Source organism: Hemibagrus wyckioides, linkage group LG23 (genome assembly GCF_019097595.1).
Source record: "Hemibagrus wyckioides isolate EC202008001 linkage group LG23, SWU_Hwy_1.0, whole genome shotgun sequence".
Taxonomy (NCBI): Eukaryota; Metazoa; Chordata; class Actinopteri; order Siluriformes; family Bagridae; genus Hemibagrus; species Hemibagrus wyckioides.
In genome coordinates this window covers 6,165,913-6,184,407 of record NC_080732.1, presented here as the reverse complement: position 1 = coordinate 6,184,407, position 18,495 = coordinate 6,165,913, and the positions used below count along the sequence as shown (strand labels likewise).

General features: G+C 37.4%; 1 protein-coding gene across 1 annotated transcript; it reads right to left on the bottom strand.

Moving 5' to 3' along the window:
• Nucleotides 1-368: 368 nt before the first annotated feature.
• On the bottom strand, nt 369-11,882 carry ngdn (neuroguidin, EIF4E binding protein). The gene is made up of 11 exons (XM_058375846.1): nt 11,823-11,882; nt 10,696-10,755; nt 6,508-6,579; nt 6,292-6,429; nt 5,694-5,778; nt 5,096-5,148; nt 4,877-5,009; nt 3,232-3,406; nt 1,785-1,932; nt 552-615; nt 369-467 (listed from the first exon to the last, which is right to left on the bottom strand). The coding sequence occupies exons 1-11, from the start codon at nt 11,844-11,846 to the stop codon at nt 448-450; spliced, it is 972 nt and encodes a 323-aa protein (XP_058231829.1). The 5' UTR covers nt 11,847-11,882; the 3' UTR covers nt 369-447.
• Between the last annotated feature and the right edge of the window lie 6,613 nt (nt 11,883-18,495).

The window sequence follows — 18,495 nt, the reverse complement described above, 5'->3', positions numbered from 1 at the left end:
CTGTAGGCTCGGACCAGATGGACTAGCCTTCTCTCCCCACATGCCTGGTTATGAATTCACCACTGCATACCAGAACACACCATAAAACCTGCTGTTTTGGAGATACCATGACAATTCAGTCCTTATCAACATCACTCAGATCCTTACCCATATTTCCTGCTTCCAACACATGAACTTTGAGACCTCACTTCATGCGCTGCCAAATATATCCCACCCCTGATACGCTTCACCTGTCAGTGGTTTTATAATCTTATGGCTGTTGGGTGTATATTCGAGACAAGGGAGAACTTCATTTAATGTCTTTTCCCCCCTTTGTAAAACCTCTAATAGTTCATCATTTTGAATAAATCACCGACGAAACTAGAAAAGGCGGTTGAGTATTTTATTTTTTTCTAACATTTAAGCAAATGAACACCATTCTTTCTTCCATCCAGATGTAATGAACCTTTACTTCCGCTTCTTGAACACTGAAAAATGAAGAAAGTAGGATTAGGAAAAATTAGATTTTAAATCTAACTTAATAGCAATATCTAGGAAAGAATCAGACTTACTCTTCTTTTTGTTTTTCTTCTTAAGCAGTTTCTTCTTTTTCTTGGGTCTGGGATTATCCATATCCTAGAATGAAAGGATATGCTCAGATTAGATCAAATCTCTTTTTTTTTGTCAGTGTTCCTAAGATCTGCTTTAAAATATCTTCTAAAAAAGATCCACCAAAATCTGTTCGTTTGCAATTGCAAATAAATTCTGTCCGGAGCTTTATCTGTTCTTCCTGGGGCTTTGTACTGTTGTTCTGCCGAGCTTCAGGTTTGTCTCTCTTTGTGTAAAACTCTACTAGAGGAAAAGATGCAACCCTAAATCCATTAACCTTCCAAAGAGTCCTCGATCCTCATTTTACAAAATATAAGGATTAACCTAATTGTCCAGTGAAGCACTTTCTATACTACACATTCTGCTTTTTAACATAAATTACAGGATGTTTTTTTTTTCTCCACAATTCCAATAACCTTTACACAGTGGTGGGCCGTCAGGGCCAGCAAGGCCTTCTCTGCTGGCCTAAACAGCAGTGATCTGAATCACTGACTTGCATTTTAATATATTTTTCCATGAATGTGTATTAAATTATTCCCAATAGTCTATTCTCGACATTTCATAGCTTTTCTCTTGGTTGTGCTGCTTAGCAATAGTGTATATTTATGATGAGTATTTATCCAATCATATTTCAGCCAGTGGCAGACATCATGTTTTGCCAGGGTGAAAGAAATCTGCCTTAAGGCCTTCAGAGTCAATAGTGCAGGCGCCCGGAGCTTAAAATAAGTGCCAATGAAATTGTTACATTAACCAATCAGATTTCGAGTTGGCGTCACTGGGGCCATCTAGCAGGCGTACGATTACGTCAGCAATTTCCCGTCCTTTGACTGGATAATTGGAGTAGTCAGAGGCAGCGAACCGCACTAAACTAAATAAAATATATATATATTTTAACTCACAATGGCTGACAGAGAAGAAATCGATTTGGTCGCAGACATCCTTACAAATGCATTTTCAAGGCGGTCTATAATAAAATAAACTATTCCTTGTGAGGTGTGAAATATTGTAGCCTAATTTCTATTTTACTTTGCTATTTAACGGTTGATTATTATCTATTGCCGTGGCGTCATAATGATGGTATAGAGGTGGATTAATTCAGGAAGGACACCGGTGAAGGCCTAGGTGTGAAATGCATGGCCCGCCACTGCCTTTACATACATCTCTCATGTCATGATTTATCAGTGTGTCTTACTCACCGGTGCCTCTCCACCGGTCAGCGCTGTGATGTCACCGAAGTGCGTGATGCTCTTCAGCTGTGACGACATTCCCATCATGCGTCTCTTCTTAGCCTTCTGATCTCGTGACACACTTAGACGCACCATCATGGACTCCTCGTAGTTTTTCCTGAGATAAAGTTAAACACAAAAAGTATTTAAAGATGATGAATGTTGTCTGTATCGCCATTAAACACAGTTATACAGAGATGTCTATATATTAAGATAGGATTTAGTGAAAAGGGCATAGTTTGTATTGAGAAAAAAATTATTTTATCACAGAATTTCAAATGAGGTCACATGCATTCCCATTTAGAGGTGCTAAGGGACGCACACGGACTGTTTAACAGGGTATTCTGTAATGTAAACTCTAATGCATCTCGGACAGCACTGAAGATCAGCACTGTTGCCAGGTTTGCCGTTCTTATATTTTAATTAAGCTGATCTGATACATGCTAGGTTTGTATAACAATCATTCCCTGCTATCCTGTGTTATTTACTCTATTTAAATCATATTCGCAGAAAATCAATTTGAAATCAATATATAATCACGTATTTAGTGGTGCCCAAACCCGGGAACTTGACAGGCCAGCAAAAGTCCCAACCACATGAACTGGGGCCGCACACCTACGAGTTACAGAGGCTGGCCACAACAAAAAGGTAATCAGAAACCTGTTTATTCAAAGTCTGTTTTATAATTGTAACTGAGGCCTGGGAGGTTAGTAGCGGAGCCGGGGAGGGCTTGGGTCGCTGGCCTTGAGTTAAGAATCCAGAAGGGGTGGTGAAGGGAAAGGAATTGGTTCAGAATAGGCAATAATTAAGCTCCTAGCTGTAATTTGGGGAAGCATACTCAAAGTATTCTGATACGAGTTATCGCTCAAAAAATGCCAAAAGAGCCTTTTTCTCCGTCAACAAAGAATATTTTGAGGAAATTAATGCCTGGAGAAAGTACAGAGTTCATTTTTTGTAAATAAAAACTCATCAATGACAGAAACATTTTCAACTTAAAAAAGCCCCTTTTTAAATAAATTACATTTTTTGGCAGAGGACAAAATTTTGCATATAAAATGAAACAGACCTACAAAAAACTGACAACTGGTACACTTTGTTTTTGCTGCTAAATAGCAAATGTTGTAACCATTGGGCAACGGATTTGTAAAAGAATGATATTGAAAATGCACGGTTATTTTTTCTTTTTCAGTGCATCAATACAGAACCAGAAACCTAAAAATCCAGCTGTTTCTGTGGTTGGCTCTGCCACCAAGCAGTTCCCAAATAGAACAATTTCAGAAATCGGTTACAATAAACATAAATGAATATCTCCGAATAAACAAACTGGCATGAGCCATGCAGCAAATAATCCCAGCTGATCTGACAGTTAAAGACTAAGCTGTTCCAGACCTACATTACTCCATCACTCAGTCCTCACCTGTGCTGTTCCTCTCGGATGTCTCGCTCAGTCTGGAAGTCTTGACGATCACGGATTTCTTCCGGCGCGTCGCTGTACTGCTGCCGGAGCTCCCCGATCACTGAACTGCGGAACGCCGCTTTCCTGCGTTTATCCACGAGCTCCTTCTGCCTATCAGCCTCCGTCAGATCACCATCTGGGTGAAGAAATGTGAAAGAAAGTGAGTCAGGTGTCAAAGACACTACATTTATATATTTTTAGAATGACTCAGACACAATCAGATATACACAGATCAGCCATAACATTATGAACACTGAGAGGTGACGTGAATAACACTGATGATCTCTTCATCATGGCACCTGTTAGTGGGTGGGATATATTAGGCAGCATGTGAACATTTTGTCCTCAAAGTTGATGTGTTAGAAGCAGGAGAAATGGGCAAGTGTAAGGATTTGAGCGAGTTTGACGAAGGGCCAAATTGTGATGGCTAGACCACTGGATCAGAGCATCTCCAAAACTGCAGCTCTTGTGGGGTGTTCCCGGTCTGCAGTGGTCAGTATCTATCAAAAGTGGTCCGAGGAAGGAACAGTGGTGAACCAGGAGACAGGGTCATGGGCGACCAAGGCTCATTGATGTACGTGGGGAGCGAAGGCGAAAGTTAATGCTGGTTCTGATCGAAAGGTGTCAGAATACACAGTGCATGATGGGTCAGGGCTGTTTTGACAGCAAAAGGGGAACCAACACGATATTATGCAGGTGGTCATAATGTTATGCCTGGTTGTTGTGAAATCAAACAGTTACATTTGATATTTAATTACTTATACTCTGTACCATTAAGGATGCTTGTAAATTATCGCTAGCTACTGTATCACCACTGACATGGATCACTGTGTAAAATATGAATGGTGAAGCACAAAATACTCAACATGGGAGTCTGGATTACAAAAGCCCCACCCCTCCATCACGAAGAGCCAATCATCAGACTTTTCCAAAAACTTACAATGATACACGGTGTAGATTATAACATCCGCATTTGAATAATCTATAGGTGTGTCCCAAATCGCATACATATGCACTATTGTATAAATAGTGTGTATATAAATAGACACTTCATGCACTTAACACTCGCAGCTTTGTTTACGTTGCAGAAAAGGGGCGGGGCTACCAGAGATGGAGATGCTGGACTAGAAAAGAAATTTTCAAGATGGCTGACGATGCTCTTACATCTTACAAATGTCTTTTAAAATGAACCCATGCACACTGTGCGATTTATTTTTCAACATTTTAAGACTTAACTGTAGCTAGCGTCATCTCATTAGATACGCTTGACATTGTTTACCCTCGAATGCGAACCGGTTTATACTTCCTGTTAGTAAAAACTTGTGTGTTCCATTCGAGATGAAACGACCCTTCTGGATGATAGATTACGGAGTGCAGAGTGTAAGTAAATAGTGCGTAGTATGTCATTGAGGATGGAGCTTCCATCCGAAACATCGTCGATCTGACAATCTGCGATATAAAGTGTTTCCTTCACTAGATGGACTGTGATCCGCATTTTCTAGCCTTTCTGTGACGATCTAAACCTGTGAACCAAAATCTAAATCTGTGACCAAACACTTCCTCTCATATTCTAATGCTTAGATGTAAATTCAAATGTTTTACCTACCATAATGCATCGGTGCGATCTTTGGTGGGATGTATTTCCTGGCTTTGGGGGCCGGCTTTTTCCCAGTATCTTTTTTATTTCCCTTATCATCACCATCTTCATCTTCATCGTCAGATTCCTCAAACTGATCAAGCTGTGGAAAAACAAACAGTTAACAGATATTCGTAATATTGTTTATATCACAGAGTGGGAGATAAGTGATGAGCTGAAGAGCTTTACCTTGCTGACCAGATTCTCAGGATTCGGCCGGAAGTGTAAAGGATCGTTCTCGGCTGTGAGACAGTACAGTACAAACAATATACTGAATATTGAGGGTGTGATCGGATACAAACCCGTGACAAGTGAAAGGAATTAGTAAGTGGGTTCTTTGTTATCTCAGTATGACCAGAACAGCTTAAATACCCTGAGATTTATAATTCTCTGGAAATTTACTAGAGGGATGTACCCCGTTCTTCCCAAAGACATATCATGTGCTCTAATCTAATGTCAAGTGACAAAGAAAATAGTTATAAATGTAATTAAAGTTTTGCCGTTATTGCACAAACCAAACATCCAGAACGAGACCACTCCCACCATGAACGAACTGCTCCATTACAAGATAAAAGGTCTAATTGCAGATTTCCTTCTCAAATGACAATTGCACCCAAACCCACAACATAACAGAGTCACTGGTTTTTCCTTTAATTTGTCACCTCCCATCTGATGGGATTGAATGATGAGCAGAATCCAAGATGCAGGAAAAAACGTAATACTGTGTTTAACATCTAAAAGAAGTATCTAAAAGAAATACAGAGGATTTATAGATTAGAAGTCTTACCCAGACTGCCAGTCACAGCAGTGCGCACTAGTTTATCAATCTGATATTTCAGCTTCTGATCGATGGGACGCATCTTCTCCAGCACCTAAAGGAGAAAGAAAGGAAATTGTTTCATACATTTTATCTTTCTGTGGGAATAAGAATCTGGGTGTTGAATACAGGCAAAGAAAAATACAATAATTTAATATTACATGTCTTTAGAAGACGTTTTATATGTCACATTACAGCACAGGGTCTGAGCTCAAGGTCAGACATGATACAGCATGCTGGAGCAGAGAGGGTTAAGGGCATTGCTTAAGGGCAGCTTGGAAGTCCTGGGGTTTGAACCATCAACTTTTCAGTTAACAGCCTTAACTGTTTACCTTAACTCTTTTCACATGCTGCTGCTATTTGTTTTTTAATTGTACCTAAAGAACTGCTTTCTGTCTTTACGCTTTTTATTATTCAAATTTACTTAAATAGAAACCTGACTGAATAAACAATCTACATAATGACAATATTTACATGCTTCAAATACAAAGTAATACTACTAATAAAACAAGTTACTCATCACTTTTATATTTCACTGTATACATGCTGATCACTGAGAGATTCTGACCGTTCTTATGGTGACCAGCCTGTGGATGGCGTCGTTGTCCTCCAAACTCTGGCCATCTGCTTTAACACTCATCACATGTGCAACATCCTGCAGGTAAAATAACAGCAAGTGGTATCGCAGGTCCAGAAAGGACAAGCCCTGCAAATAACAAACATTATTAGAGAGAAACATTCCAGGGGTTTGTGTGTTACAGAACGCACAGAGCTGAACTTTTACCTTAGAAGTTGGATATGTTTTACTCTGGACTTTCTTTATCAAGTCCCGGATGTGGCTCGTAACAAACGCGACCTGAAATGTCAAGGAGAAGAATGATTCTATTTTGTAGGTCACTATATAATATACACATTCTAAATGAACTCACTGAAATATTTGATTCCTGGAGCAAAAATATTCATTTTGAGTGTCTATTATGCAAACATACAACACAATCACTGCATTTCTTCATAACCATTCATTTTCCCCCTGATGATATCTTCATAGATATACATAGATCAGGCATAGGATTATGACCACTGACAGGTGAATAACCCTGATGATCTCCTCATCATGGCACCTGTTAGTGGGTGGGATATATTAGGCAGCAAGTGAACATTTTGTCCTCAAAGTTGATGTGTTAGAAGCAGGAAAAATGGGCAAGTGTAAGGATTTGAGCGAGTTTGAGTTGTGATGGCTAGACCACTGGATCAGAGCATCTCCAAAACTGCAGCTCTTGTGGGGTGTTCCCGGTCTGCAGTGGTCAGTATCCATCAAAAGTGGTCTGCCGGAACTCAGAGCACCTCTCTGAGTGGACACTTCAGGGTGGTCCTAGAGCCTTTTACAGTTACCAATGTTTTCAAAAGTCTTATAGTCCAGATCAAAATTGCAGGAAAAACCAAAGAAACAAAGAACATTCATGAATCAACAGTCAACAAAGAGATTCATGAATCAATGCGGTCAAGTACACCCCCCTACACAAATCCCCCAGTATATATACCTTCTAGCCCAGTTTGGATTGTTTTGAGGTTAACTAATTCTCCCCCTCAAACACAGCCCCACCTTCTGTGGCCTTTATACGGCCTATGTGTTTTAATTTAAGTTTTAATTTAACAGGTGTTAGTTGTTGAACTGTCTGATCTTATTAGTTCTTACTTATAACTTCAGAACTTATTGGAAATAACTTTACCATTATTTAAGGAAATTAGAATTTCTACCATTATTTACCTTAGTTTTCCCTCGTTGCCTATGTGATGTGAAGTAAAAGGGGTAAAATGGCTGTTTCTTAGTTTGATTTAATTTGAGTTAGTTTATTTATTTAGGTTAGGATTGGTCAGTTTATTTTAATTTAGTTTAATTTGGTTCTCTAATTCTTCTCCATTGCTTCAAGCCCTTTAACCCTTTTAGGTCCCTATCCGTATTTTTCCATCACGTTTATGCTGGCCTGCCATTCGGTCTTTTCTCCCTATGTTTACATTAACCTCAGCCACTAAAATAATATTTTTCCACTTGAATTTAACTTTGCCTGCCTTTCCTGGCCCTTGTGCTTCAATAACATCTTCTTCCAAACTCACTTCTGTCTCGGCACCTGTGGTTTTTGTTTTTTCATTTTACCATAAGGAATTTACTGTCATACCCCCATCCATTTACCTGGGTAAGGTACTTCTTATTTACATAGGTGCTGAGAATTTTTTGTATGTTATAATATATAAAGTTTGTATTAGTTTTAATTTTTTTAAAAATTATCCTAAGCTCTCTCTCTCTCGAACGTTCGAGTCAGTGTCGTGTAAGATAAGATTGTTATGGCTTTCTTGCACCTGTGTTTTTTCCCACTTTCCCACCAGAGCCATGGACTGCAGACATGCCAGAAAGTTCAAGAATGATTCTACAGGCCAAAGGCCTGACAATGCACCAACTAACGATGATTCAGCCAGTTGCTCTCCTCTATTTTTGTGGTTTTATTTATTTATATAAATATATACATATATATATATATATATATATATATATATATATATATATATATACACACACACACACACACACACACACACTATATTGCCAAAAGTATTCGCTCACCTGCCTTGACTCGCATATGAACTTAAGTGACATCCCATTCCTAATCCATAGGGTTCAATATGACGTCGGTCCACCCTTTGCAGCTATAACAGCTTCAACTCTTCTGGGAAGGCTGTCCACAAGGTTTAGGAGTGTGTTCATGGGAATTTTTGACCATTCTTCCAGAAGCGCATTTGTGAGGTCACACACTGATGTTGGACGAAAGGTCTGGCTCTCAGTCTCCGCTCTAATTCATCCCAAAGGTGTTCTATCGGGTTGAGGTCAGGACTCTGTGCAGGCCAGTCAAGTTCATCCACACCAGACTCTGTCATCCATGTCTTTATGGACCTTGCTTTGGTCACTGGTGCACAGTCATGTTGGAAGAGGAAGGGGCCAGCTCCAAACTGTTCCCACAAAGTTGGGAGCATGGAATTGTCCAAAATGTCTTGGTATGCTGAAGCATTCAGAGTTCCTTTCACTGGAACTAAGAGGCCAAGCCCAGCTCCTGAAAAACAACCCCACACCATAATCCCCCCTCCACCAAACTTTACACTTGGCACAATGCAGTCAGACAAGTACCGTTCTCCTGGCAACCGCCAAACTCAGACTCGTCCATCAGATTGCCAGATGGAGAAGCGCGATTCGTCACTCCAGAGAACACGTCTCCACTGCTCTAGAGTCCAGTGGCGGCGTGCTTTACACCACTGCATCCGACGCTTTGCATTGCACTTGGTGATGTATGGCTTGGATGCAGCTGCTCGGCCATGGAAACCCATTCCATGAAGCTCTCTGCGCACTGTTCTTGAGCTAATCTGAAGGCCACATGAAGTTTGGAGGTCTGTAGCGATTGACTCTGGAGAAAGTTGGCGACCTCTTCGCACTATGCGCCTCAGCATCTGCTGACCCCGCTCCGTCAGTTTACGTGGCCTACCACTTTGTGGCTGAGTTGCTGTCGTTCCCAAACACTTCCACGTTCTTATAATACAGCTGACAGTTGACTGTGGAATATTTAGGAGCGAGGAAATTTCACGACTGGATTTGTTGCACAGGTGGCATCCTATCACAGTTCCACGCTGGAATTCACTGAGCTCCTGAGAGCGACCCATTCTTTCACAAATGTTTGTAAAAACAGTCTGCATGCCTAGGTGCTTGATTTTATACACCTGTGGCCATGGAAGTGATTGGAACACCTGATTCTGATTATTTGGATGGATATATATATATATATATATATATATATATATATTATATATATATATTATATATATATATATATATATATATATATATATATATATATATATATATATATATATATATATATATATATATATATATTTTTTTTTTTTTCCTGTAATGAACCAACTGGTTCCTTACATGATTTTACATCTAATAAACTGCTCAAAATTTACCTGATTCTATGTCTATTTCTTTAACTAATGATTATAAAAGGTGATTAATACTGGAAAGGATTATTAGATAATTAGTAGATTAGGTAAGACAATTAGATAGGCAAAATTAACGTTTATGAAAATGAGGGTAGGTAATGATTAAAGTAAACTTAACTATATTAAAATCATCATAGTTTTGATTAAGCATAACAGAGTGAGTTTAATGATTAAACAATTTATTTCAATTTAACTAGTAACATTTCACTGTTTTTTGTTTTTATATATCTTTTCTACATTTTTATATTTTATGTGTCCCTTATTTTAATGATAAAAAATGAATTAGATTTGTCTTAAAGACTAAAGGAAAGAAATCAACTTTATAAGTTGGTTAAGGAAATGTAACCTTCCCGTAATGATTAAAAGTTAAAAGTGATTAATGATTAAATGTATGGAAAATATAAGTTTCAGAAATTCTCCCACAGGACCAAGGAAGGAACAGTGGTGAACCGGTGACAGGGTCATGGACGGCCAAGTCCCATTAATGCACACGGGGAGTGAAGGCTGGCCCGTGTGATCCGATCCAACAGACGAGCTACTGTTGCTCAAATTGCTGAAGAAGTTAATGCTGGTTCTGATAGAAAGGTGTCAGAATACCCAGTGCATCATAGTTTTGGCAGCAAAAGAGGGACCAACACAATATTAGGCGGGTGGTCATAATGTTATGCCTGATCGGTGTAATTAATTCCATAAACTTTCACTAGATAGCTAGATATCCAGGTCAACAGACCGCAGTTACTTTTTCTGTAGCTCGGGTAAGGGTGTATTCATATTACCAATTTAATGACCCAAATCTAAAAGATTTAAAGAGTTTAAAAAAGTTACTAACACCTAATTCCTGCTGTGGGAAATCAGGACAAACACTAAAATATTCTGAACATCAGAAGTACAAAGAATCAGGATTAGAAATCACTTCATTCCAAACCTGCTGTGTGAGCGTGTTGAGTAGCTGCACTGCTTTAGGCACATCCTCCTCAATCACCTCCTGGGAAGGGAGATATCATAACAGTGATCAATATGACAGCTAAATATAAATACTGAAAAAATATATTTCATATCCCATAGTGACTGTTTTAACACTGTTGAATTTCTTTTCAAAATGAAGATGATGATGAGATTAATTGTCTATAAGAGCACTCCTGTCTGTACTTTGCATCTTCATTATTAAAGGTAAACATTTCTATCCTCTAAGCCTGATAATAACCAGATTAAAATGTTTTTCTACTCAGCAAAGGAAATGCAATCATTATTAATGTGCTGAAGTTTTCTCTTAGAACATGTTTATTTAACTTTTATATGGAAGAAGTCTCCAGTGTTAACCCTTTGTAATAATCAGTAGGTTTTTCCATGGGATTGTCTTCAGATCGGTCTTTGGTAACATGATAAACTGCAGTTTGGTTGATTAAGTTCAAGACAGAAGAAAGAAAAAGACTAGCTATGCCATAAGTAACACGTGAAACTTATTTTGCGGAGATCCCACAACAATAATGTAGCTATAAACGGATAAAAGTATGGGATACCATTCTCTGATTTAATGACTTGCAAACTGCTGTGTTCTAAAGGAGGTGCTGTGATAGTAAAATAATCCATTTCGGACTATTTAACTATTTATCTACTCGAAAGTCCGGGGTCTAAACTCATTCTAAGGATATCTGGGATACTATTTTGGATAGTTGGCGAACTGGGTAGCAGAAAATTTGTTTATTCTTTTCAGCAATCTGAGACAGGTTTTCGCTCTTATTTAATCGATCAACTAAAGTACTTCTTGTTTTTGACTTTTCATTATATCTTCATGGTTTGCCATGGTCAGATCATGCACCGTTTCAGCTTGATTATCAGCTCTACACATTTCTACACATACTTTCGTTAGCTAGGTTGCTAAACTAGCTAGCCTCTGCATTACCAGATTTGGACAGGATCCTATAATACTGCAAATTAATCAACAGATTATCTATTTACGAAAAGACAGTTGTACGTATCACTATTTAACAATATTTCTAGCCTTTAAATCCTAACTTTATAAGGATTATTTACAGAGGAGGTACTACTCACGTTCTGTACAGCGAGCGCCGCCATCTTGAACTACGGAAAGCACAACGGGACAGACGCGTTTCTTTCAGGGGGATTTTACTATTTTACTATTTTTCCCTCTGGGTGAGTCTGTAAGAACTAAATACGTATTGTATATCGTTTTATTCTGTTTATACGACAATATCTGCAGGTAAATTACCTCCTGAATGTGTGAGACATTCTTTTATAATTTTCTAAAAAAAATCAATTAAAATAAAGGTTTTTTTATTTATATTTATTTTTATATTTATTTATTTATAGTTTTAAAAAATATATTAGCAGTGTTTTCTCTGCATTCCTATTTAGTCTTTCGATTTTTGTTATTTCCAAAATAAAACGAATTAATAAATCAGATCTTATTGGCTGTGCTTATAGACAAGCGCATTATTTTATTTATTTATTTATTTATTTATTTATTTATTATTATTATTATTATTATTATTATTATTATTATTATTATTATTATTATTATTATTATTATTTCTGTGGGCGTTATTGCTGTATATTAATATGTTTAAGTATAAAAGGTTTTGTTTCCGAGACTGCAGTTTCAGCTCTGACCACTAGAGGGGGTTAAACCCCACATAATCACCGGGGGATGAACAGACACACTTCAGGGCAAAAGATTTATTTCAGTTGAAGAACAAAAACCCGAAATAAGAGGAGACGTGAGGATTAGAGAAAAGTGACAGATGGAGAATAAGGGATGAAAGAAAGGGATAAAGCCTTAAGGTGTGGATGAGACCATGCTGTTAATGTGAGATAAACCCTGTGTTACAGTATTAGTCAGGAATAGGGAGTGACAGAGGAAGAGAGAGATATTGTAATACAGGAACATAGAGAAATTGTAAGCAAATAGAGTGTATGGAAGTGTTATTAGGGGCTACAAATATAGTGCATGCATTTAAACTACTGATTTAACAAATTAATGCTTCTGCAATTGGTCATTTGGCACCCAGAGACCTATAATAAATACAATATAATATATAATATAATAAAAATACATTAAAAAAAAAAAAATATATATATAAATAAATATATATATATATATATATATATATATATATATATATATATATATATATATATATATAGCCATTTCCATATTCATCTAATCTCTGAGAATATATATAGGGTTAGCTTAACCCGTAGAATAAACGATGGGCGATTGATGAATGATTCGTTCGTCTCAAACGACTCTTTTAATTGAATCAGTCGAATCAATTCGCGAGTTTGAATCAGTCTAAATTTTTTCTTCTTAAAGGCTTTTTAAGATGTTTTTTCTACACCATCCAGTGTTGTTTAGACATTATGGCATTTGCATAATCAGATACACCTCTCCTTCAGTCTGTTCACGTATTTTTGTTTGGCTTATGTGTGTCGACTCGTCATGAATCACATGTTCCTGAAGCACAGACCATTTACATTAACTTTGCTGTAGAAAACTAACCCCAGGTCAGAAGACTTATAATATTCCATCATTGGTCTAACATAATGGTGTCCACTGGGACAATGTTGGCCCGCAAGGGCCAGCAGAGTTTAAACCCACCTCGCATTCATTCGAGTAGAAAACTGACCTCAACCATTTTATTGTACCGTGTTAGCAGGGCGGTTAGGAAAAGTAAACCTTTATCAATGTTGGTACAACTTGTATAATGTCACCTGAAAAAGAGCTTAAGCCATCATCACGCTACCTGGGGATCAACATGATGAACTCTTACGTCTTCTAACGACAAATTACTATATTATACAAATATTGTTTGTATTGCAATAATCCTTGAATCCTTGAATGTGGCTTTTGTCAACACAACATGAGCCGAATTATTAATTGAATTATTAACTTAGTTGGCATATTAATTAAATCTATTATAAATTTTAGATGATGTTTATGATAAGATACGCAAAATAAGATGGCACCATCGCACCTGGCCCACCTTTAGAGTTACTCGGCCCTGCACCAACTGTGAGCCAGTGGCATCGCTTCTTCTCTCCTTCTCTCATCCTTTCAAGCACCAGATCAAGGCTTGGCTACATCTCTCAACTATACAAGAGTTGGTAGTTACAGCCGGTCATCAGATGGGCACCCCCCCTTCCTTGGTGTTTCATTGATTAAAGCCCATGACACCTGAGGGGGGCTCGACAGCAGATCCAGCGTCCTGGATCTACCCCTGCTGACCACCACCCAACTCATGCTACCTGGGGTTCAACATGATTACCTCTTAAGTCTTCTAATGACCAATTACTATATTACACAAATGTTTAACCAGTCCTTGAATGTGGCTTGATTGTTGTTATTTTTGTCCGAACAACACGAGCAGAATTATTAACTTAGATGGCATATTAATTAAATTTATTATAAATGATCATTAAGCTTCAGATGATGTCGTTTATGATTAGATGACTAATTAACCTGTAATTCATTTCTATCAGTGGAACTATATGATAAATTTACAGCACAAGACTTGTACAAGTCAATATCAGATTTTTCACTATATTTTACTATTTATATATATATATATATATATATATATATATATATATATATATATATATATATATATATATATATATTTATCTATATTATTTATATATTTAGTACATAACTCTAACTGCGTCTCTAAATGTGATTTCCCTGTCAAGAAACAATAGTCTGATATCATCACACATCATTCTGATGAAATCTTATTTTATAAAGCTAGTCTTACCAGCTTTGTTATAGTAATAATTTTCATAATGATATTTATTTTCCTGTCAGAGGGTCCTGTTTCGGTCAGCAGCTGGGTGGCCTTGAAAACCTGCTGTCCTTCCTGTTGAACATCTCACCGTGATGGACCTTACAGGAATCGCTAATGAATCATTGTCTGGACCTTAAAACACACACACACACACACACACACACACACACACACATGCACACACCTACGTCTACACTACGGTAATTTCTCTGCACTACACAATATTTATGTTCTTTGCTAATAAGGTTGCATGGTTGAATGTGAATCTGTGTTAAGTCCTATTGTTGTCCTATTCATTATAATATATCTTTAGCAGTATTTGTAAGGCAGTCTGTCAGACAAGTAACAGATTCAACCCAAGAACCACTGGCTCTGATTTTACTGGCATGGTTTGTGTCCACTCGCCCCATTAAGAATGAAGCCAATCAATAAAGTTATTCTGATTGATCACATTTATCCTTTAATGAAACATTTCTATCCTGATGGGGGCGTGGTCTCTTCCAGGATGACCCCACCCCCATCCACAGAGCACAAGGGCTCACCGAATTCTTCGATGAGGATGTAATTGCTTTTAATCCTTCTCTACATTTCAAGAGAAATGGTAGAACTTTACATCTTACATAACCAATATTAAGATTATTTTTTATTCAGAGTCTGAATTTGTTAAATCTGTTTAAAAATAACAGTTGTCTATGGGTGATTTACACTATAAGACTCGAGTGCTGTACAGTTAAAAGGGAAAAAAATACCCTGAAGCTTGTCCTCTGGAGAAAATGAATTGCAAAGTGAGAAAAATAAAGACCCCGGTGTTAAACTGTCGACCTCTGACCGAGCGTGGTGATTCCAGCAGCTTTACCCTGTGTTTCTGCGTTCTGTTACAAAGAGGCGGAACATAAAGACACACTGAATGTCAAAGGAGCTCGGAGTGTCCTGTCTCACAAGGACATTAACAAATATATGAACACATATGCAGGCAGAGAGAGAAAGACACCCCATGGCTGTTTCTGTAGCTCAAAAAAAAAAGCCTGAAAAGCAAACCTGCTGGAACATACTGACCTTTATAAACAGATCAAACACCAGCTCTGATTTCAGCTCACCAGGAATCATTCTTCTCAGTGGACCAGGTTTATATTAAAAACAAATTTAGTTGATTAGTTGATAGGGGTTTGGTGACTACCTTTTGGAAACCTCAAAATAGTTAAAATTACAGTGTAGAACAGATACACTATGCTGTTTCAGTCATTAGCACACAAACTGCCTTTAACATGCCGCCTATTGTCACTGATATCGTTCAAGAATGTTTTAATCTACTCTCAAGCTCTCAAATCTGTGCTTGTATTTGATCTGTTTATGTTTTTGATGCTGAAATGCTTCACTGTGAAATAATCACATGAATTAGAGTCAGATGTTTCCTGAAAATCCACTTTCTAAACAACATAGAGCATTTATTACACTAACAATAAGCTTCATAACAGCTTTGTACCAATTCATCTAAAAGTAAATGAAAACGATATTTAATTATATACAATATATATATATATATATATATATATATATAGTCAACTGTCCTTCTATATAAATATACCTTTGTAGCAATATATTACTAGTACTAGTAGTATATATTAGCAGTAAACTTACAAACTCTAAGAAGGTCCTCTATTTCAGGGGTCCCCAACCACCGGACCGTGGATCATTTGGTACCGGGCCGCAAAGAAACAATAAACTAAGAAATTTCATTTCATTTAATTGTCTGGACCATTTATCCGATCTACCATCGGGTCATGTACACCCGATCTATCTCAGGTGTCATCAGGCATCAAGGCAGGATACACCCTGGACGGAGTGCCAACCCATCGCAGGGCACACACACACACTCACACACACTCATTCACTCCAGGCAATTTAGAGACTCCAATCAGCCTAGAAGCATGTCTTTGGACTATGGGAGGAAACCAGAGCACCCAGAGAAAACCCACCAAGCACGGGGAGAACATGCAAACTCCACACACACAGTGAGCTGGAGCAAGACTCGAACCCAAGATGCTGGAGGTGTGAGGTGAACATGCTATCCATATGTGTGTATATATATATATAGAGAGAGAGATGCATTCAATCGCACCACACTCCTACATTTGACTCAGTGACGGGTTTTTCCATACATCCATCCAAATCTGCAAGCTACAAATGTCCCCAAAACCAAATGCCACCCCCGGGCCGGGTTAAAATGGTCCGGTATCAAGCTGGTCCATGGTACAAAAAAGGTTTCAGACCCCTGCTCTATTTAACACAATAAACATAGTAAAGGATCTATTGTCCACTACGTGTACCTTAGTATAAATGATATGTCATTGTACAAGCATTCATTAGTTGTAGTATACCTCTAGTAAACCTGGACAAACTTGTATACTTAGGATTTTTCATTTTTTGTTTAAAATGAACATGAATGAAGAAATGTATAAAGAAGTCATCGACCACAATGAGTACCTAATAATAAGCACTAGTAAGTATTTACTTTATTTTTCAGTTAGTATGTTTAATATACATCAGTAACAGTATATATGTATTAAATATGAGTAAACTAGCTGTATGGTTTGCTAAGGTTGTTAAAGTTTAAGTCAAGAAAGAAATTCAGAAAAGAAGCGAATGGTATTTATAAGATTATTAAATATCTTTCTTCCTCGAAAGTACACTTTATGCCTTATTAGAGTGTACATTATTACAAAAACACATTATTATGTGTTTCTCAGATGGATGTAGTAAATGTGTGATCGAATGTGTTGTGTATTTAGGATTTGCCAAGGTGTTTGACAAAATTAAGTTAACAAAGACATCGTTATCCACCCATTAAGATTAGCAGACTATATATTATTAACAGTATAGAATACTTCTATACTGGTACACATGGTTAAACTTGTATACTTTGGATTTGCCGTAATTTTACACTTAGAAGGACAATAAAAATTTATTCAGAAGATTAGAATGATGATCGATGGCGTATTTATGATAGAAATGCGGTCAGCTTGAGACATTTGTATGAAAATTATAGACCGTTAGAACTCCTAGACCCTGTTATTTAGTGATTCTACCTAACTGTGTTATGTCTATAGGTTTATTCAGAAACAACCGTGCCATTCTTGTGCGGATAATTGGCGTCCATGAATATGAAACACCCCTTAAACAATGTGAAGGACTTTCGAGAGACAAAAAGCTCGAGGTGCTTCCTCATTTCCATCTCTTGAGTGTTGGGAAGAGTCTGTGACGGCTCTGTGTTTACTGTAAGCTTGGGGAGAAAAGACGCTGAGTGGCACCTAAATGCCCTTTCATCCACTTATCAATCCCATCCTCCCTCTTCTGTTCTCCAGAAGACATCAATAGCTGGGGTCTTAATTAAACAAGGAGATTCTGACCTGTCAGTCATATCAGAGTCAGAGTCAGGAACACTTTATTCCTTCAATGTACAGAATATACAGGAATGTGACTTGACAAATCAATATAGGGCAAAATAAAATATATATAAATAAAATATAGTGAGTGTTTGTGTGTATCTGTATATATACAGTACATATACTGTACAGATACACACAAACACTCACTACATACAGAACAACATACTACCTATGGCATTTGGAATCCAAAAGTTCATTATCAGAATAATGTACAAACATGGATTTTTCTGATTGGAAACTTCAGAGCAGATTTTATGCAATGTGTATCATCATCATCATCATCATCATCATCATCAATTATGTTAAAGCATGACATAACTAGGTCAGTTTAATTTATCATGGTAGCATCATGTATTTTCACACCTGTAATGTCAATGAAATGATTAATGCTTGTTAGCAAAAATAAATAAATAATCCACACTGATAAGTGACATTGAAACCCAGACCAGGATACAACGAATGAATAATAACTAT

Coding starts and splice junctions, on each gene's coding strand:
- ngdn (XM_058375846.1), bottom strand. CDS start 11,846: ATGGCGGCGCTCGCTGTACAGAAC. Junction 3,407..4,876: donor GATCGCACCGATGCATTATG/GTAGGTAAAACA, acceptor TTCTTCACCCAG/ATGGTGATCTGACGGAGGCT. Junction 468..551: donor GAAGAAAAACAAAAAGAAGA/GTAAGTCTGATT, acceptor TTCATTTTTCAG/TGTTCAAGAAGCGGAAGTAA.